The sequence below is a fragment of the Doryrhamphus excisus genome, linkage group LG12, assembly GCF_037039965.1.
Source record: "Doryrhamphus excisus strain RoL-2023G ecotype Guam linkage group LG12, RoL_Dexc_Guam_v1.1, whole genome shotgun sequence".
NCBI classification, from domain to species: domain Eukaryota; kingdom Metazoa; phylum Chordata; class Actinopteri; order Syngnathiformes; family Syngnathidae; genus Doryrhamphus; species Doryrhamphus excisus.
The window spans coordinates 17,785,773-17,808,825 of record NC_136368.1 but is presented as its reverse complement, the minus strand read 5'-3'; the positions used below and the strand labels follow the sequence as shown (position 1 = coordinate 17,808,825).

Sequence of the window (23,053 nt, the reverse complement as noted above, 5' to 3'; positions counted from 1 at the left end):
AAATAATTGTATAGAAAAGGTTAAAAAATGAATATTAAATAAAAGTATAGATGGTATAGATGCAGGGTAGTCCTTCTTTACTACATTCCAATAATCTCTTGTGTTTGTCTTTGCATATGAAGGTATGGATTAATAAAAAGTAAAACACGTCTCCATTCATACATTAACAACAGCATATATTTGATCCATGACATGTGACTTGAGATTTAAGCCTGAACTGGCCTACACATAACCTCATGGTAATTGCACACTTGGATGCTCCAGGTGACAAATGGTCCAAATATTTTACTTTCAAAGTGATTTGTTTGCTCGGAATCAGGCATTTACAGTCATAAATGATAGTAAGAATAACAGGAGCAAATGTGCAAGCAAAGGAAAGCACTGTGGAAACTTGTTACCTCCCCCGGTTAGCTGGACATGTGATTAGAATTGCTGTCTTCTGCTTGATTTGCCTGGCAGTTAGCTGGTGTGCCTTCAAAGGAAATACACCCTGCAGGCTCTGCAGTCACCAAGGTAAGTTATATGGTATCATCATTCCTAAAACTAGTTTTGGGTTTTTTATACGTATATACTATTTTAAGTACAGACGTTATTGGTCTGAGATCATTCCTCCTAGATATGTTTTTTTTAATTAGTTTCACCAAGGTCATTTTTAAAATAATTCTTCAATTAAATAACATTATTAAATATTAAATTATTTTTACATTTTTTTCAAATTTTTCTATGGTCATTCGTAAAACTAATTATTTGTTTTTTATGCGTATATACTATTTTAAGTACAGACGTTATTGTTCTGAGATTATTGCGCCTACATATGCTTTTTTTAAAATTAGTTTCACCAAGGTCATTTTTAAAATAATTCTTCATTTAAATAACATTATTAAATATTAAATAATTTTTATATTTTTTTCAAATTTTTCTATGATCATTCCTAAAAGTCATTATTTGTTTTTTATGCGTATATACTATTTTAAGTACAGACGTTATTGGTCTGAGATCATTCCTCGTAGATATGTTTTTTTTCTTAGTTTCACCAAGGTCATTTTTAAAATAATGTTTCTATTAAAAGTTATTATTAAATATTAAATAATTTTTCTATTTTTTTCACATTTTTCTATGATCATTCCTAAAGCTAATTATTTGTTTTTTATGCATATATACTAGACGTTATTGGTCTGAGATCATTCCTCCTAGATATGTTTTTTTTTTATTAGTTTCACCAAGGTCATTTTTAAAATAATGTATCTATTGAAAGTTATTATTAAATATTAAATTAATTTTCTATTTTTTTCAAAATTTTCTATGATCATTCCTAAAACTAATTATATGTTTTTTTATACGTATATACTATTTTAAGTACAGACGTTATTGGACTGAGATCATTCCTCCTAGATATGTTTTTTTTATTAGTTTCACCAAGGTCATGTTTTAAATAATTTTTCTATTCAATAATATTAATAAATATAAAATAATTTTTCCATTTTTTTTCTAATATTTCTATGATCTTTCCTAAATGGAATGTAAAGCACTTTGTGTTGCATGTCTTTGCAGGAAAAGTGCTCTACAAATAAAGTAGATTTGATTTGAATGTTGGCAATGTCTTTACATACTGATATAAAAAGTTATTTCAATTTGTCTCCAATTTGCTAAGTTCTGACAGTCCAGGATAGTCATTCGATCCTGGAAAAAAACAATGATTAAAATACGTCATGAAGGACATTCTTGTCCATGATGAGTAAAGTGTATATCTGATTGCATTTGTCTTTGTTCCCAAAAAGCCATTAAGATATAAGATGGTAAAAAGCAGTTGTAAATACCTCATCAACTTGCTCTCCTTCCCAAGCTGCATGTCAAATCAATTTCAAGATGTCAGCTGGAGTTTGGATGTGTCCTCAATAAAAATTCACTCAGGGGCTGAAAACGTGTGTTTTTTTTTCTATGTAATGAGTCTTTAAAATCAATTCTAAACTGTTAAATTAGATTCGCCACAGATACACAGTACTGTATGTTGCAGTGAGATTTGAGTTGTGTGTCCAATGCAATGTCTACCAAGCAAATTGATTTGCGGTGTTTCTAATAAGACACGGAGCTATGGTCACGCTATAACGACTCCAGACTAAAGCTATGTCCATACCAATATAGATATTTTAATAATAATATTAATATCTGCGTTCATAGTATGAACATGACTACTGTGTAGTTCAACAAACTACATCAAATCTTATGATAACACCACTGATCTGAGTTCATGTGATTATTTTAACTTTAGGTTTTTACTGAGTTAGTTGTCGTCTTACCACATGTTGTGATACTGTGATTGACAGCAATGCTGGGTGTCACGACCGCCAAGAAGTTGGATCTATCCAAGCTCACTGATGAGGAAGCCAGTCATGTATGGCAGGTTGTCCAGCGAGACTTCCACCTGAGGAAGAAAGAGGAAGACAGACTTGGGTAAGATGGCTACCACTAGGGATGAGCGAGTACACCACGATCGGTATCGATATCGATTTTGGTATCTGTGTCTGTATCTGTATCGGTATCGGCATCAGTATCGGTATCATAACTGTATCGATATCGTAACTGTATTGTTATCGTAACTGTCTCGGTATCGGTATCTCTATCTGTATCGGTATCTGTATGAATGTAAATTGTATTCGTATCCGCGGGGCATAAACCGGATGCGGGTGTGGTTTAATCGGAAATGGGCGGAGCTTACAGCTGGGCTTAAAACTGTACATTATTTTCAGTCTGAAATTGATTTGGATTGATCAGAAGTTGCTCTATGTATTATTTATTATTCAGCTATATGCGCATGCGTGTAAGTAATGCTTGAGACTATTCTAATAATTTCATATTTATGAGCTGTGTGAAGTTGGTGATAAATAATGAATATGACAATAATCTGGTGACTATATATTTTTTTAATATATTTTTTATTATATTATTATATGTAATTATATAATAATAATATATATATATAATAATTATATAATATATATTATTTATATTATATTATTATATTTTTTCTAAAGTCAGTTTTCCAACTGACTTTACATGAGCCAAGCCAGCCAAACATCATTTTTTCCTCACGAGGGTCGAGGGGGTGCTGGAGCCTACCCCAGCTGTCTTCGGGCGAAAGGCTGGTTGTCAGCCAATCACAGGGCACATATAGACAAACAAGCATTCACACTCACATTCATACCTATGGACAATTTGGAGTCGCTAATTAACCTAGCATGTTTTTGGAATGTGGGAGGAAACCGGAGTACCCGGAGAAAACCCACGCATGCACGGGGAGAACATGCAAACTCCGTACATAGATGGCCGAGGGTGGAATCGAACCCTGGTCTCCTAGCTGTGAGGTCTGCATGCTAACCACTCGACCGCCGTGCCGCCCCACCATCCGAAACAAGCAGCCAAAAAAACCACACAGTCAGTGACTGATGCACGATCGTGCCCGCTGTCTTAAAAGAAAAAGCATTGATTTGTGCATAAAGACACTCAGAGAGAGAGAGACAATGTCTGGCAACAAGTTGCTGTTAAGTCTTCACAGCTGTCTGAGTTGAAGCGAGTGTTTGGCTGATCTCACATTCCAGAGGTTTGCCAGTGAAGCATAAATGTTCCAGTGCGTGGTTTCAATCAAGTACTGCAATAAGGTTAGTGACATTCCCATACATCAGTAATACTGTAATACCATAATTGGTGGCTCGCTTTTGATACTAGTGTACAGCTACTGGAACTTATCATAACAGAGGTTATGATAAGGTTGGCCAATTAGTGTTCTCAAGGGTTTACTCTACATGAGAAACAGACAATATTGTGGATGAGCTGAATGATGCTTAATATCAATTCTATTGTTTTGACAATATGCAACTATCCCTTTAAATATGATGATTAGTCAGTGGAAAATAATAGCATGATAGCAAAAACATTTAATGATTGTCATAAACAGGGAAACTACTATGAATAAGGATACATTTTGACAGATTCACCCAATTTATAATTAATTTCTCCATATAAGTTAAGCAAGGGCTGCGCGGTGGAGGAGTGGTTAGTGCGCATGGCCTCACAGATAGGAGACCCGGGTTAAATTCCACCCTCGGGCATCTCTGTGTGGGGTTTGCATGTTCTCCCCATGCATGCGTGGGTTTTCTCCGGGTACTCTGGTGGGTATTCCAAAAACATGCTAGGTTAATTAGCGACTCCAAATTGTCTATAAGTATGAATGTGAGTGTGAATGGTTGTTTGTCTATATGTGCCCTGTGATTGGCTGGCCACCAGTCAAGAAGACGGCTGGGATAGGCTCCAGCACCCCGCGCGACCCTCGTGAGGAAAAGTGGTAGAAAATGGGGCTGCACGAGTGATTAGCATGCAGGCCTCACAGCTAGGAAACCCAGGTTCAATTCCACCCTAGACCATCTCTGTGTGGATTTTGCATGTTCTCCCCGTGCATGCGTGGGTTTTCTCTGGGTACTCCGGTTTTGACATTCCAAAAACATGCTAGGTTAATTGCGCCGTGTGCACACTGCTTGCGGCAGGGGAGAAGGGTGTGGTGAAGGGGACAAGATTGTCCACGCGGGGGTCAGCACGTCTGGCCCGGCCACGTCTTGCCGGGGAGCGGGGGCTTACCCCTACCCCGAGGGGGCTATGCCAGTGTCAGGGGTTGGGTGTCGTCCACCGGCGCAACCTTCAGCCGGTCCACCGAGACAGTCTCCCGTCGGCCACCCATGTCCAAAACAAAATACTTGTCGCCGTGCTCCAGGACCCCGTATGGTCCGTCATAGGGTGGGCGTAAAGGCGGCGGACAAACACAAAAGGTGCCGTGCCCAGGGCAGTGGGAACATGTGGGTCCACCGTGCCGTGGTGTGATGCAGGGATGGGTTTAAAGGTGTCCACCGCCTCCTGCAGGGTGGACCTCTGTAGGGCGTGCGGTGGCGTCCGGAATGAAGTCCCCGGGGACACGCAAAACCTGGCCACTTTTTTATTTGACCGGCCCAACTCATTCATCAGAAGCATGAAAGATTGCTTGAAGTGGATATAAAATCCTGTTGTAGGGCCAGATTGACAGGATTTGACTTTGAAAGCACACTAATGGTCAGCAGCTGAATCTGCTAGTTGAAGGGATATTAACAGTTTTCCATTGAACCCACTGAGCTAGGCAAAGATTGAAAGGCTTAATAAAAGGAAGGCTTAATGAAAAACATGCATTCTCTCATCCTTCCTGGTTTTCTGCCAACCATCTTTATTGCAATTGTTTGTTTGTTTGTTTTTTCTTTTCTTTTACAACACTGCAAGAGGTCAGTACATTTAAAATAATAGCCATATATTTTCTTCTGGTTACACCTCTTTAACTCCAAGCGCTGAAGTTGTTTGCTTATGTCGTCGTCAAGACACACTAAAGGAAGGATGTGTTTGTTTGAACAGGATTTGGACTTAAATTCTTGTGACTTTTCAGTATAAAAGGAGTACTGTACTTCAAACAGCACTTGCAGCAGCCGCATTTGCAATTCAGCATTCACGTCCCTGCCTGCAAATTAATAATAATAATAATAATAATAATACATTTAATTTATAACGCATCCAATGAATGATCTCAAAGTGCAACAGTTACAGTAAAAGACAATAAGACACAAACAATAAGAACATCCAAAATAAGTAGAGCAGTGAACAGTGAACCAAAGACATTAAATATGCATTCAAATAGGCAATCTATGTAAAAGCTTTTCTAAAAAGATATCAGGATCACTAAACGCTAAATGTACTGCAAAAAAGGTCAGTAAGGATAATTCATAATGCCGCCTGCAGAGAACATACTAACTCCTTATTTCTAAAATCACAAATACTTCAACTTGCTGATATAGTTCATCTTCAAACAGCTAAAATAATGCATAAGGCTAAAAAATAACCAATTAGCTAAAAATGTCTTCCAACGTACTTTGGTACGTGACTAAAATAAAATAAAATAAAATAAAATAAAATAAAATAAAATAAAATAAAATAAAATAAAATAAAATAAAATAAAATAAAATAAAATAAAATACAATTAAATTAAATTAAATTAAATTAAATTAAATTAAATTAAATTAAATTAAATTAAATTAAATTAAATTAAATTAAATTAAATTAAATTAAATTAAATTAAAATAAAATAAAATAAAATTAAATTAAATTAAATTAAATTAAAATAAAATAAAATAAAATAAAATAAAATAAAATAGTACCCATTATGTCATTGGGTGGTCATATCACCTCGTACTTCGCATTATTAAAAAAAACAACAACAAAAAAACCAAACTGTATTTTGGAAAGCAGGAAGTGAACAAATGTAACAGTTACTGATTGTAAAAGTACCAGATGGAGGGGTAGGATTTAATAAGCTTTGCTTCTTCCTACTCCTTTTGGACATGTGGAACTGTGAACTGATTATGTGATGCATTCAATTGTAATCTGATGCATGTTCAAATGAAATAAAACCATTACCATTACCATTGACGGATAACTTGTGATCAGTGTGGGTAATGAGCACCCCTGGCTAAGAACATGTACAGCAACCATTCTTTTTTATTGGTATCGGTACCGGTGTAGGTAATACTGATATTGTATTTACTTGGTATCGGATCGCTACCAAAATTTGCATTATCGTCCACCCTTATTAAAATGTCCATATATATACATATGTGCTCTTTCTCATCAAATTGATTCCTGTTTTCTTTGTCGCTAGGGATCTTAAGACCAAGATTAAGAGGGAAGACTCAAAGAAAGAGTTTCTGGGTCATCAGACTTGGCTGACCGAGTCTTACTGCATCCGCTGTCTGAAACCCTTCAAGTTCCTGGTCAACAGCAAGCGCCAGTGTCTGGACTGTCAGCTGTACGTCTGCAAGGCTTGCAGTCGTTACAATATGAGACAGCATGGCTTTGTCTGTGATCCCTGTCACATGACCAGGTAGGAACTCTTTTTCAATTGATATGTGTCATGGCTACCCATGACCAGGGTTTTCTTCTTATTCATCAAGTAGTGATGTTTTTACTTAATTACAGTTGGGTGCATTACCTCAGTGTTCAGGTTACAGTTTGGCATCAAAATGCGAGGAAATAGCGACGTAGCTTTTGTGCTACAGACAGAAGGAATATGGAATTTGGTTCTGGTTGCTGTCTGAAGAAGTTTGATCCCACTGATGTGCTTCAGAATACCACTGGAGGTCAGGTGGTTTGGTTAGAAAACAGCAAGTAGAAGGAACAAAATACAAAATAAACAACAGAAATAGAAAATAATGAAATTCACAGCCTCCATATTATTTGTGCATGAATCAATTTTTTTTAATTTTTGATTTTATTTGTATGTGTCCAAAGGGTCCTGAAGATTGGTACACTAGAATGGTATCATGAGAATGTACGGTCACGCTTTAAGCGCTTCGGGAGTGCCAAGGTGATGCGATCACTCTTCAAGAGACTGACTGGGAAACACACATACTCTTCCGATGATGATGATGATGATGATGAACGTGAGTACGTTGTTTGGATATTGTATGAGTACAGTGAAATATATTTTGGCAGCTTGCACAAAGAAAGGTAGCTCATTGATGGGATCCCAAATAAACGAGCGGGACACAGCAAAAAGACGAGGAAGCTGACTCAGACTACTTGGCAGGCGAACATCAGTTGCCAGGTGTATTGAATTCACAGCATACAAACATAGTGTGCAAGCTCTGCATTAGGAGCAGGGGGGAATTGCACCACCGGATCAGGCAATATAATTCATATTCATCAGAAAATACTGACAATTACATAAAGGGGTGACACAATATCTTGCAAGATTTAAACGCCTCGTGGGCACTAGGGCAAAATTCCAAGGAGTTCTAGGACTTTGTAAAAATATACCAATTAGGGATGGGATGGTTCTTCTTTCTTTCTTTGGGGTTGAAAAACTCAAAGAGAATCAATCTCCTCCATTCAACCCTCATGTCCTCCTTCACTACATCCATAAACCTCCTCTTTGGTCTTCCTCTACGCCATCTTTCTACCAATATATTCACTCTGGACATGTCCGAACCATTACATGTTAGAGGCCGTGGAGATAAAGGGCTTCCAACATGTAATGTCCCTATGATGTACTCGATCCTGATCCTATCCATCATGGTCACTCCCAATGAGAACCTCCGCATCTCTGCTACCTGCAGTTCCAGGCTGGTTACCAGTCTCAAAGTATACAAGAAAGTATATATAAAGAATTGTTTTCATTCATTCATTTTCTACCGCTTTTTCCTCACAAGGGTCGCGGGGGTGCTGGACTGATGGCCAGCCAATCACAGGGCACATATAGACAAACAACCATTCACACTCACATTCATACCTATAGACAATTTGGAGTCGCTAATTAACCTAGCATTTTTTTGGAATGTGGGAGGAAACCGGAGTACCCGGAGAAAATGTGCAAAAACATGCAAACTCCACACAGAGATGGGCGAGATTGGAATCGAACTTGTGTCATCGAGCTGTGTGGCATGTGCGCTAACCACTCGTCCATCGTGCAGCCTTACAATTATTGCAGAAATAAAAAAACAATGTTAAAACAATTTTTTTTTTGTTTTTTCCCAACATCTCTTTAGAGAACACGCTTATTGAAATAAGGCTGAACACTTGTCCCATACAGAGGACACAATGCATTGTAAGGTCTGGTTGCCAGCCAATCACAGGGCACATATAGACAAACAACCATTCACACTCACATTCATACCTATGGACAATTTGGAGTCGCCAATTAACCTAGCATGTTTTTGGAATGTGGGAGGAAAGTGGAGTAACCCGGAGAAAACGTGCAAAAACATGCAAACTCCACACAGAGATGGCCGAGATTGGAATCGAACCCGTGTAATCGAGCTGTGTGGCATATGTGCTAACCACTCATCCACCGTGCAGCCTTACAATTATTGCAGAAATAAAAAAAACAATGTTAAAAATTTTTTTTTTGTTTTTTCCCAACATCTCTTTAGAGAACACCCTTATTGAAATAAGGCTACGCTGAACACTTGTCCCATACAGAGGACACAATGCATTGTAAGGTCTGGTTGCCAGCCAATCACAGGGCACATATAGACAAACAACCATTCACAATCACATTCATTCCTATGGACAATTTGGAGTCGCTAATTAACCTAGCATGTTTTTGGAATGTGGGAGGAAACCGGAGTACCCGGAGAAAACCCACGCATGCACGGGGAGAACATGCAAACTCCACACAGAGATGGCTGAGGGTGGAATTGAACCCTGGTCTCCTAGCTGTGAGGTCTGCACGCTAACCACTCGATCACCGTGAATTGTTTTCAAAGAATACATATCTATGACAAGTATCAATCCGAACCTATACTGAAGTGATTAGTACTCCCCCAGTTTCTTCAACCGCAAACATAGTAGAATTGGAGCATTTACTACATTTAAAACTGTCCCACATTATTCCCGACAGTCCCACAGGATGTTCCAAAGTTGAACACACAGGATGTGCAGGATTTTTCCTCTTATACAACAAGATATCCCCAATGAGTGACAAGACTTAGCAGCTGGATTCGGTACTGTACTGGATTCAGTACTTGTATCTTTTTTTTTATAGCTTGCTGGCTTAGCATCACAATGACAAATGGTCAAATACTTGTTCATTCATGTGTACAGGCCCTGTAAAAAGGATTGCGTTTTTGACCACTACTACTGGAACTCCTCAAAACTACTCAAAGCTTGTGGTGGCTAACACCTCCCAAAGCCTCCATGTCTGTGTTTGCCTGTGATTTGCATGATACTCTTCATTCCTGTGACACTGAGTCAGTTTTCCACATAATAAGGCGTATTAGTGTCCTGCCAAATCTCTTATGAAGTTTAATCTATTCCATCTTTCCTCGTTCTGGCTCCTCACAGCTGCAGCCACAGTCTCAGGCAGCGGTCCTCAATAGCCGGCCCCAAATCTTTCCTTTGGCTCTTAAACATGATTCAAATAATGAAACCATTCAGTCTAATGAGAGAATTGCTAGTTCATGCAGTATTTCCTCCATTTTGGAGCATCACAATGAAGCAGCAGTAGAAGACGGCTACTGGAAACAGTTACTGAATATTGGACTTGCAACAGCGACTGATCTAAAAAATAAACATTTATTGGCTGTTTTGAAGGAATATTCTATAACCTGCTAAGAGGCATATTGAGATGAAACATCAGAACTTTTGAAGGGAAATACGCAATGTATTTCGATGGGAAAGTTGCAGGCTAAGTTCTTATAAAATTCACTTCTGCCAACTTGTGTCGGTTTTTCTGGCTTACAACAGCACCAAACATGCTCTATTTTAATGTGGAGTTGCGTCATTACCTCTTTTTGCAGGTAGTGTAAAAAAACATAAAAGACATATAAATGCAACTTTTTGAGTGAGCAGTCGGGTTGAAAAAATCGTACAAATACATCTCTGCTGGTAAATTAATACATGTATTTTTAATCACAAAACGTCCTTCCTTGTTAGCATTCCATTAGCCAGTTCGGTTAACATCTGTTTCCGTTGGAGTCCCACCTTCTGGAACAAACGCTAACCAAGGTTCGACTATTTCTATAGTAATAACTATTAAAGCAATCTTCACTCGCTAAATGTACTGCAAAAAAGGTCAGTAAGGATAATTCATAATGCCGCCTACAGAGAACATACTAACTCCTTGTTTCGAAAATCACGAATACTTCAACTTGCTGATATAGTTCATCTTCAAACAGCTAAAATAATGCATAAGGCTAAAAATAACCAATTTAGCTAAAAATGTCATCCAACGTACTTTGGTACGTGACAAAAATAAAATAAAATAAAATAAAATAAAATAAAATAAAATAAAATAAAATAAAATAAAATAAAATAAAATAAAATAAAATAAAATAAAATAAAATAAAATAAAATAAAATAAAATAAAATAAAATAAAATAAAATAAATTGATGTTTGCTAAATACAAGGATGAAGAGTCTTGAACCAGTCATGATGTGCTATACATATCACTATAGTAGTGTATAGTAGTAATATAGTAGTGGTACTACTACATTGGATGGTCATATCATCTCGTACTTTGGTATGTGACAAAAAAAAAATTTAACTATATTAGGAAAGCAGGAAGTGAACAAATGTAACAGTTACTAATTGTAAAAGTACCAGATGGAGGGGTAGGATTTAATAAGCTTTGCTTCTTCCTACTCCTTTTGGACATGTGGAACTGTGAACTGATTATGTGATGCATTCAAATGTAATCTGATGCACGTTGAAATGAAATAAAACCATTACCATTACCATTAGCATTTCCTCAAGTGGTGAGCGTGATCATGCCCAGCAGGTCTCCAAGTGAGATCATTGATGCATGAGGGGATTATGAAGAGGCAGCTGGAGTCCAAGCACAGCCTGAAAGCGACTCGCTCACTTGGGAAGCGACGCAGACGAATTGTTTGGCAGGCTGAGCTGAAGAGACCTTGTGATCCTCCGGTCACATGTCTGCTGTTCTTATCCTGTACTTATACGATCTGATCGTTATGGATGGGAAGCAAGATGTTTGGCAACTTTGTTTATGTCAATGTTTTTGCACAATTGACAGTGGTTACCAAATATATCAAAACTAAGTAAATAAACATATACAATGACTCTAACTCGAACTACTTCAAAGTACATGACGTTCATGTGACCACCAGGATTAAATTCAACTTGCATGACTGTACACACATGCGTGCTCTCACACACACACACACACACACACACACACACAGACACACTTTTGTTTCACTGTTGTGGTCCTTGAACAATGTCGTCTTATGAGCAATTTTAAATGAAGTAGAAATACTTTGTACCTGAACTTACAGTTAGTTATTTTTATACGTTTGTAGTTTAGTGTTTCTGTTAGAGACAACTTGATAAAGATAATGGATACTTTTTTTGTCTTTACTTTGATCCCTGCAACTTAAACAATATAGAGGACTTATAAGCTCAATGGCTAACTTGCCTCGGGACGAAAGTGACACTGAAAGGAAAAGAAAGAGAGAGACCGACAAAGTGTGTGATGAAAAAATGATGAGGCTGTTATGTTTAACTATCCATTTTATATGCACTGTTTGGAAGAAAAGCATTTATTTAACTAAAAGTTACATAAAATTTATGTAACATCATTTCTTGTACCAATTAGCTCACTTTCACTTTTACTTTGTATTTATTTAAGGTATACTTTTGATACAGTAGCAAGTCATTTTTAAATTTTTACTTGGCTGTACGGCGGTCGAGTGGTTAGCGCACAGACCATCCATCAATCCATGTTTGGTTGTCTGTGTGGAGTTAGCATGTTCTCCCCGTGCATGCGTGGGTTTTCTCCGGGTACTCCGGTTTCCTCCCACATTCCAAAAACATGCTAGGTTAATTAGCGACTCCAAATTGTCCATAGGTATGAATGTGAGTGTGAATGGTTGTTTGTCTATATGTGCGCTGTGATTGGCTGTACCCCGCCTCTTGCCCGAAGACAGCTGGGATAGGCTCCAGCCCCCCCCCCTCGACCCTCGTGAGGATAAGCGGTAGAAAATGAATGAATGAGATCTTTACTTTTACCAAGTATAACATTTGGCTACTTTAAACAAGACTGCTTATGAGCAGACTTGGGTATGTGGCACATCTTTTGTGGTTCTGTTCAACCAAATGGTCTGAAAAGCATTTTCAGTCTGTTGGCAAGCTGGCTTCGCTACTTCGATGGTGCGACTGCTGCTTTTGATTATTGTTTTGTGTGGAAAGAAATACCAAAATGATCTCAAATATTATTGTTCCGTGGCTCCATGTGTAAATGAAAAACCTCATTCGTTTGCATTGCAGAATTAAAACGAAAAACATCATAAATTTAAGATGATTTCCTTTGACATCCAACTTTTTTGCACATAGTCAGTTGAGTTTCTTGTCTTTTGTTTTGCTAATCAATATCATGTAGTGTTGTAAAATCGATAACATTGATATTATGACTTTCTCAGAACCTGGATTTGAAGACAGTCGCATGGACGCCACTGATTCACACCACTATAATCAGGTACGAAAATCATGGTAGAGAATATTGTATGTATGATTGTATATGTTTATCTCCTTACAAAGATATGAATAATAGCCTACATCATTTTTATGGTATGTTTATTTTAACAGGGAGATATAACATTATTATAACTAGTATTAAATTGGGTGAAATATGTATTTGTGGTTAAACATTTCTTGTTGTTTGGTCACCAGGGTTGCACACATCTCAGGAGGGATTTTGCTTAGAGAAAGAGTTCCAAAGCAGAATTTTTCCACCTCCATGTTTGACAGTAGTAATGGTGTTGTTGGGTTCACATTCGCCATTTCTGTTGGTGTTGCCCATGGTGGTGGAGCGGTTTGTATGGAAGAGACTGTTTGGGATTAGGAAGGAAATGACTAATTTGTGTACTTCATGGACAAATAATTAGTTTGCGGGGATGAGAATGCTTGCTTGTTGGTAGGGACTCAAATATTTAAGGCGCTTAATCAAGCACATTTCATTTAGGACCTGTATTTAATGTCTTCTTAGTGTTCTGTCTCTCTCGGTTACTGTAAACCAGGGGTCTCAAAGACGCGGCCCAAGGGCCAAATGTGGCCCGCAGGACACTAGTTTGAGGCCCCCGCCTTGATATGGAACTTTAATGTTAGTGCGGCCCACGCAAGTTTTATATGGATGCTGTATGGTATCAAATACCCAGAAAAAATTATTACATTTGATTAATGTTCATGTTAAAGGTTAAATAACTGTTAATGGTTATCCTCCCTATCCGTGTGGAAGTGGTAAGTTTTTGGCTATTTAAGTTTAAAGGAAATAACTTGAAGGCTACCGTTTAGGTCGCTAGCTCTCTAGTTTGCGAGTTAGCATGTGTCTCAAGACCCCGCAGTTGCGCAATATGTTGTAAATAAAAAAAGTATAAATGTGACTATAGTCGTGTTTTGTCATGTCTACAGGGCTCTAATAATGCTTTGTTCATTTTAATCTGAAAAAAAATAATTTGTCTACCCACCAACTATATGTGGTTTCTTAAGTTTTTATTATTTGCTGTTTTATTATTATTATTATATTCATTTATTTATTACTAATTGATTGATTTTCTTTATTCTTGATTTGTTGATTTATTTTTCCATCTTATTTTGTGTAGAAAAATAAAAATTAAGATATTTGAGAACAGTGGAATGTTTTATCAGAGCTTTTCTTGTAGAAAATTGGAACCAAAGCGAAGTTTTTTTTTATTTTTTTTGTTTTTAATAAATGCATTTTTTTTTGGAAAACCTGATGCGGCCCAGTCTCACCCAGACCCTAGCTCCAGTGGCCCCCAAGTAAATTGAGTTTGTGACCCCTGCTGTAAACCTACCATAAAAATGATGGATCAAATAGTACACCATGATACTACTTCAAAGACATGGTTACACAACCATTACATACACCAACTGTGATTGCTATCACTTTGATTATTGATTTATCTTCAAGAATCCTGTTCATTAATAAGTCACAGCTGCAGAAAGTCATGCATCTTAACAGCGCCCTCTGTTGTTCTTCATGGAGAAGTGTTTCAACACCTCATTCTCTCTTGGGGAAGTTCTGTCATGTGGAGAAGTTAGTTGTAGTGGTTATGCGCAGGAGACCCGAGTTCAATTCCACCCTCGGCCATCTCTGTGTGGAGTTTGCATGTTCTCCCCGTACATGCGTGGGTTTTCTCCGGGTACTCCGGTTTCCTCCCACATTCCAAAAACATGCTAGGTTAATTGGCGACTCCAAATTGTCCATAGGTATGAATGTGAGTGTGAATGGTTGTTTGTCTATATGTGCCCAGGAACCCTGTCACTATCACTATCACTATCAGAGAGGTCATTAAATCATCTCATCTTGTTTCAATTACTATTCCTCATTATTATTTTATGTATGTTGTTTCCTTTCTTCTCCCGTAAGATGAAAAAAACCAAAAGGCGTCTAACTGTTGACCCTGTTGATTTTCATCTGGCATCTGACATCAACTCAAGACGACAAACTCATCAGGTATGAACCAAAATTTGCACTGCAACATACACTGTTTTATATGACAATGATATTTCAGACCGTACATGCTTGTGTACAAACACAGATACTATTTATCATCTTAGTGTATTAACAGAATGTTTGCTCAGCAAATGAACGCAGGATGCCTGCAACGTGCTTCATACACATTGTACATATTTACATGGTGAAATATAATTGGAGTTCTAATTTTGATTTAATGACCACTTTGTGTCAGGTTTATTGTAACAGAGAGATACATACTACCTAATTAGAAATTCATATTTGACCCCATTGGTGTTATGTGATATCTTACTAAAATGAAAGGAAAGGTATACAAAACTGTGGTTTGGTCTAGAGACAGTGCCACTGAGGAAAAGACAGGAAGCAGAACTGGAGGTAGCAGAGATGAGGATGCTGAGGTTCACATTGGGAGTGACCAGGATGGATAGGATCACAAACGAGTACATCAGAGGGACATTACATGTTAGAGACCTTGGAGATAAAGTCAGAGAGGCCAGACTGAGATGGTTCGGACATGTCCAGAGGAGAGAGCCGCCAGGTAGGAGGAGTAGAAGAAGACCAAAGAGGAGGTTTATGGATGTAGTGAAGGAGGACATGAGGGTAGTTGGTGTGAGAGAGACAGATGCAGAAGACAGGGTTGGATTTGCTGTGGCGACCCCTGAAGGGAAAGGCCGAAAGACAAAGAAGAAGATCAACAAATGTAGATCAGACACCTGGAACAGAAACAGTCAAACCGCTCCACCACCATGGGCAAGACCAAAGACCCCAGCGACAAAATTGTACACCTACACAAAACTAGAATGAACAATTACCAAGATAATTTCACCCGGTGTGGTAAAGATGATCATGAGAAAGATGAGGAACCGTCACAGATTTACTATGACCAACCTGGTTAATGATGCCAAGGGAGTTGGGAGCACCGTCACCAGAATATGTGCCTGTAAGGTCAAGGCTTGGGAGAATGTAATGACCAAAATGAAGCTCTCTGGCATCAAGTAGATTGGGTGTTGTGTGTCGGCAGAGACACCGTCTCTACTGTTAAATATGGAGGTGGAAACATTGTGGAAAATATATACAAATTTGTTTATAATGTTTATTTAATGTTATTTTTTTAATGCATCCGTTTACGTTCTGTGTCTGTTACAATAAACCTACCATAAAAATGACTGACAGTTCATATATGTGTAAGGGGTTACACTTATAAAACCAGCAGGGGATCAAGTACTTATAAGTCAACAAAACGGACTCAACTCAACGCCAACACTTTACGTGTTCTGTTTGTAGACACAAGGTTCTCAGGACATGATGATGATAAATGTTGGCGAAAGGGAGTCGATGCTTGCAGAGGCTGACATGGCCTCTGTTTTCCATCACGATTTGAAGGAGCAAAGCAAAAGTCTGGATTTCAATGTGGATGTTGGATCTGATCACGGCTTGACCCCACAACAAGGTAAAAATGGTCTCAAGGTCAAACAAGTCTTTAACCAAAACAGTACACAGGGGTAGTTTCATTGTTTCAGTTCTAGTTTTGGACATATTTTAGATGTATCATGGTCCTCCGTTATACTTTTTCTAGATGACGCTGTGCACTCCGACCACCCGACTGTTCCGTCTCGCTCCATGTCCCGGCTCAGCTACTCTTCATGTGGCAGTGGGAGTGCCGGAGGACCTTGGGGCCCCAGTTGCTATGCTTTAGGTCCTGATGACTCAGAAGAGGACCCAGTCTTCAAGTCTCATTTCAATCACATTTCCCAGGAGAGCCTCAACTACCCAAACTCCCCACCGCAGGTCATCTGTCATCCATTATGTAAAAATCTTTTATTCTTCAAAGCATCTCCATAAACATAAACATGGCCGATATAAATCTTCATATGGAGTCAAGGCCCCCATCTTAAAAGAAAACGGCATTTTGTTTGGAATTTTGGAAAAACACATGTCTTTCTTTTTTCTGTGCATTCTAAAAAGAAAACAGCTAGCATGCGGGAGCTAACAATTCACATAACTTGGGATGTCCGATTAATTATCGGTCAGAAAATATCGGTATCAGATTTTTTCCAGATTATGAAAACCAATATTTAAAAATTGCTGGATACAACACAGACAGCACGGCGGCGAGTGGTTAGCGTTCAGGCCTCACAGCTAGGAGACCCAAGTTCAATTCCACCTTCGGCCATCTCTGTGTGGAGTTTGTATGTTCTCCCCGTGCATGTGAGGGTTTTCCCAAGGACTCCGGTTTCCTCCCACATTCCAAAAACATGCTAGGTTGATTAGACTCCAAATTGTCCATAGGTATGAATGTGAGTGTGAATGGTTGTTTGTCTATATGTGCCCTGTGATTGGCTGGCGACCAGTCCAGGGTTTATGCCACCAACTCTTGGATTGAGCAGCTTACTCCTTCCAACCACGACTCTCTGTTGAGATCAGTCAGGAATAAAACTGGATGAAACTCGGAAAAAAAACCCATCATCCTGACATGTCCTTTATTATCATATCTGGCAGATCGTTGACCTTGACAGACGAATGTCAGCTATAGAGACCCTTTTAAACCACTTGCAGATGACTTTGACCTCCAATCAGGTAAACCAGATCACCAAAATCAAATCTAATTTGAAGATAAAAATGTGTCTTATATTGGGTTATTGTTTGATTCTTACAGACCAGCAAATCTCCTCAGGTTCCAGACAAAGCATCGCCTTCTCACGGGTGGGAGGAAGTGGATATCGAGGAACATCAACTTAGACAGAAACTGAATGAGATGGCGGGTGACATAAGTGATCATAGCCTGAGTTCTGACGAAGACGAGGCGTCCAACCTTTCAGTCTCCCTCCAAGAGATGGCAGCAGCAGTAGCCGCCATTCAAGACGGAGATAAAACGCTCACCAGAACACCTTCCAGACCCACTTCAAGAGCACTCACTGCGGTTCCCAGATTGACAGAACTGAACCCTCAACCATCAAATTCTGACAAGGTATAGCATCTGGCGTTTTCCATACTCCAGCTGACTTTTATTTAAAAAGCATGAAAACTAACTGAACCGCATAGAAGTGTACCAAGTATCTCTAAAATGTTGGTCCATACCATTGGACTACAAGCTTGGTCTTCATTTCTTGGTAGACTAGGCCACATGGAAGGATTATGTCTGGGAATGCCTCAGTGGAACTAGAGGAAGTGGCCACAGAACGATGAATCTGGGCTTCCTTTCTAAGACTGCTGTCCCTAAGACCTGGACTCAGATAAACAGAAGAAAATGGATGATCCTGTTCCATCAGGGGACCAGCACCCGGGCCCCCTGACTCCGACAGACGGGCGGACGGCCACATCAAAGGGAGGAATCCCCAGCCGGCCGGGTCGAAGGGACCCAAGGACAGCACCCATGATGATCATAGAACCAGTTGAGGTGGCTGGGCATCTAGTTATGATACGTTCCGGATGCTTCTCTGGTGAGGTATTCCGGGAATGACCCACCACTAGGAGGCTCTTGGTAGACCATGGAGGGATTATGTCTGGGAATACCTCAGTGGAACTAGAGGAAGTGGCCACGGAATGAGAAATCTGGGCTTCCTTTCTGAGACTGCTGTCCCTAAGACCTAGACTCAGATAAACAGAAGAAAATGGATGATCCTGTTCCATCAGAGGACCAGCACCCGGGCCCCCCGACTCTGACAGACGGGCGGACGCCCACATCAAAGGGAGGAACCCTGAGCCGGCCGGGTCGAAAAGACCCAAGGACAGCACCCATGATGATCATAGAACCAGTTGAGGTGGCTGGGCATCGAGTTATGATACGTTCCGGATGCTTCTCTGGTAAGGTATTCCGGGAATGCCCCACCAGTAGGAAGCCCTTGGTAGACCTAGGCCACATGGAGGGATTATGTCTGGGAATACCTCAGTGGAACTAGAGGAAGTGGCCACAGAATGAGAAATCTGGGCTTCCTTTCTGAGACTACTGTCCCTAAGACCTGGACTTAGATAAACAGAAGAAAATGGATGATCCTGTTCCATCAGGGGACCAGCACCCGGGCCCCCCGACTCCGACAGACGGGCGGACGCCCACATCAAAGGGAGGAATCCCCAGCCGGCCGGGTCGAAGGGACCCAAGGACAGCACCCATGATGATCATAGAACCAGTTGAGGTGGCTGGGCATCTAGTTATGATACGTTCCGGATGCTTCTCTGGTGAGGTATTCCGGGAATGACCCACCACTAGGAGGCTCTTGGTAGACCATGAAGGGATTATGTCTGGGAATACCTCAGTGGAACTAGAGGAAGTGGCCACAGAACGAGAAATCTGGGCTTCCTTTCTAAGACTGCTGTCCCTAAGACCTGGACTTAGATAAACAGAAGAAAATGGATGATCCTGTTCCATCAGAAGACCAGCACCCGGGCCCCCCTGACTCCGACAGACGGGCGGACGCCCACATCAAAGGGAGGAAACCCCAGCCGGCCGGGTCGAAGAGACCCAAGGACAGCACCCCCGATGATCATAGAACCAGTTGAGGTGGCTGGGCATTGAATTATGATACGTTCCGGATGCTTCTCTGGTGAGGTATTCCGGGAATGCCCCACCAGTAGGAAGCCCTTGGTAGACGTAGGCCACATGAAGGGATTATGTCTGGGAATACCTCAGTGGAACTAGAGGAAGTGGCCACAGAATGAGAAATCTGGGCTTCCTTTCTGAGACTGCTGTCCCTAAGACCTGGACTCAGATAAACAGAAGAAAATGGATGATCCTGTTTTAACTTTTGAATTCTTGATAAAAACTAGAGTAATACAAGTTTACCCAGCTACATTTATTCATTTTTTTTGCTTATTTCAGAGAAACTCTTCAATAGAAAGCATGGAAAATCGGTACCACCTTCACGAGGAGGAGTCAGGTTTCAAAGGTTCAACAGCTTTACTGTTTGAACTGGAGGACAAGATAGCCCAAGCTGCTGCTGATGTGCAAAATACCCAAACTCAGGTGAGTCCAACACTTGCAGCACATTGTGTTCATGTGTACGGTTTTATGATATGACAGTTTTTCCATCTATACTAAGGTGTCTTATATTGAGAATAGGATTGCTGCTCTGAACACTGCTGGCATTCCGGTGGAGAAAAGGCTGAAGGTAAAGATGATTTTGTTTATGGAAAAATTAACTTTATAGCTTAGCAGGGGGATCAACTGAGAGTTGAAGTTGCTGTCAACATCTATGAATCTGCCAATATTGATGACAAAATCACCTTTTTTTAAAATTTTGTTTATTATTATGCACTATAGGGACAAGTGAATTTTGGTTAGCATTTTTTTCATAAGATCCCAAAATGTCCTTGGTGTTAGTTTTCATACACTTCCTTCTGGAATACTAAAAATTCATTCATTTTCTACTGCTTTTCCTCACGAGGGTCGCTGGAGCCTATCCCAGTTGTCTTCGGGTGAGAGGCGGGGTACACCCTGGACTGGTGGCCAGCCAATCACAGGGCACATATAGACAAACAACCATTCACACTCACATTCATACCTATGGACAATTTGGAGTCGCTAATTAACCTAGCATGTTTTTGGAATGAGGAAACCGGAGTATCCAGAGAAAACCCACATATGCACGAGGAGAACATGCAAACTCTGAGGGTGGAATTGAACCCTGGTCTGCGTGCTAACCACTCGACCGCCGTGCAGCCTTACTAAAAAGTAGATTTTTTAAATTGCAGAATATTTTGAGACTACAGTACAACACATAGTACATGTACGACGTGACGTATAAGATGGCTCCGTGTGGCTACAGAAGGGCTAGCTTCTACTCTGTCATCTTTATCACAATCCGGCTAGCAGTGTGGATTGTGTAGACATCGTGGGTCGTTTAATTAATCACTATTTGAAACATTACAACACCATAACAGTTACTAAATGTGAAATGTGGGGCAATATTATGAATATCAATATCAAAAGGTCTGAATGTAGCTACGTTTGCATTGTTTACTAATGCTACTAGACAGAAAGCTAATTGGCTTGTTCACAAGTGTTGTACCTAAACACACTCTCAGGAAAACACTGACCCCTAGCGTTTTGATAGAGAATTGCAAGTAATTTGCCCAACATTGGGGGATCCTCCATTATAATTTATTAGCCGCGAATACCTATACATTTTCTTGTGTGCTAGTTCTTATATATATATATATATATATATGTATATAAAACAAGGCTGTGTATTTTCTCATATTACCTTCTTTTCTCTTTGGTGTTTTTTAGTCTGGAATCATGAACCAAACCAGAAGACTTTCCCAAAACTTTCCCCCAAGTAAGACCCAAAGTTTCTACTTAAAAGCATGATGAGTTCAAAATCCATAACTTTGTTATAACCCTTTGGTCTGCTACTTCACTGTTTTCACCACAGACTTTGCAGATTTATGTTAGTTCCAGTATGCTGGTATTAGGTGGATGAAATATTGATGAGACAGACTTCATGCTGCACAGGGAAAAGAGTGATATTCATGTTTATAGCATTGAGCTAAGGTGTTTATGTCCCTGGTGGGATATTTTAGAACTTCATGCTTGAGCTTTGCTTTGTTAAAGTCCCCAAGAATAATAAGCAGGGTGTTTGATTGTTGGTTGTTTAAACAAAACCACTGAAAATGACAACCATTTTGGACGTGATACTTCAGATAATGATGACAGATGGTTTTTTTCCAACAATTTTTTTTTCCTCTGGATGGGGGTACTTTACTGAAAAAAGATTCCATAAGGGTACTTCACTGAAAAAAGTTCTCCCTGAAGGACACTGAGATTCAACTCTCTCCGAGTAGAATGTTTGTTTGTTGACATAGTGGGTTTTCTGGCATGTTAGAGGTTGCAAACAACAAGATGTTTAAGTTAAATATAAAGCTTTGGTGTTGACCTCAAAACCTTCGTTCCCCCTCTTATGGTCCATTTGGACATTTTAGGACTTTTTTTTTAGAACAAAAATGATTTGTAATGTTTCCAAAACATTTTCTAGGTACCTATATTCAAAGTGTTAGCTTTCAAATTGTGCTAAGGCTGTGGCTAGTGTTTTGTTTTCTTAAATTATTGATGACACATGCTTTTCACTTGTTTTTGATGTTTGCCAGGTTAGCTTTTTGTGGTGGCTCATTTTTTGAACCTTTGTATTGAGTTGAGGTCTCCTATAGAGCAGCTACACACAATAACCAGCACAATTTTTTTTTAGATTCTGCACTTATTCCAGCTGTATTTCCTTTGATTTGTGCTTCCTGCCAAAACGTCTGTTTGAATTCATTCCACCCACGGCCTGCCTCCGGGTATGCCCACTCCGCTGTAATTGAGTGCTTCCATATAAGGACATCCTCCCCTCTGTGACATCACAAAGCGGTAGTTTTACCACGTCTTTTGAAACTGAGCGTTTTGAGCCATCCCAAACTTCTTTTAGGGATCACTTCCAATGCGGAAACCTCATTATCTGAAACTTTGGCATCGTTTAACACGAGAATACAACATTCTAATTACATTTATAGGTCAGAAAAGTGGAAAAAGCATAATAGGTCCGCTTTAAATATGCATTTTTTGCCATATGTAGTCAATCATGAAAAATTATATGTATTGATATATTTTAACAGTTATAAGCAAAATGAAAAATTCACTTATTTCTTTTGTCTTCTTGCAGAAAACAGTCAAGAAACAGGATTCATAAGGAGAAGACTGAGCCTGATGTGAGACTGTAACAATTCCTCATTCATCATCGACGCATTATTGTTACCTGAATGGGTGGATTTCCCGAAGAGCCTTTCCCTTTGACATGTATAACACAATGTCTCGTATATTTACGACTTTATTCTCGTAATATTATGACTTTTTTCATGTAAATTTTCAACTTTATGCTTGTAAATTTCTGACTTTTTTCTCGTAATGTTATGACTTTTTTCATGTAAATTTCCGACTTTATTCTTGTAAATTTCTGACTTTTTTCTCGTAATGTTATGACTTTTTCCATGTAAATTTCCGACTTTAT

General features: G+C 39.4%; 1 protein-coding gene across 1 annotated transcript; it reads left to right on the top strand.

Moving 5' to 3' along the window:
• Positions 1–475: 475 nt before the first annotated feature.
• Positions 476–21,381, top strand: mlphb (melanophilin b). Its single transcript, XM_058081279.2, has 13 exons — positions 476–513; positions 2,325–2,451; positions 6,722–6,943; positions 7,351–7,502; positions 13,000–13,055; positions 14,967–15,053; positions 16,359–16,524; positions 16,651–16,862; positions 17,574–17,651; positions 17,731–18,042; positions 19,891–20,034; positions 20,111–20,179; positions 21,301–21,381. Exons 2-13 carry the CDS (start codon positions 2,327–2,329, stop codon positions 21,379–21,381), a joined length of 1,704 nt encoding a protein of 567 aa, XP_057937262.2. The 5' UTR covers positions 476–513; positions 2,325–2,326.
• The last annotated feature ends 1,672 nt before the right edge of the window (positions 21,382–23,053 follow it).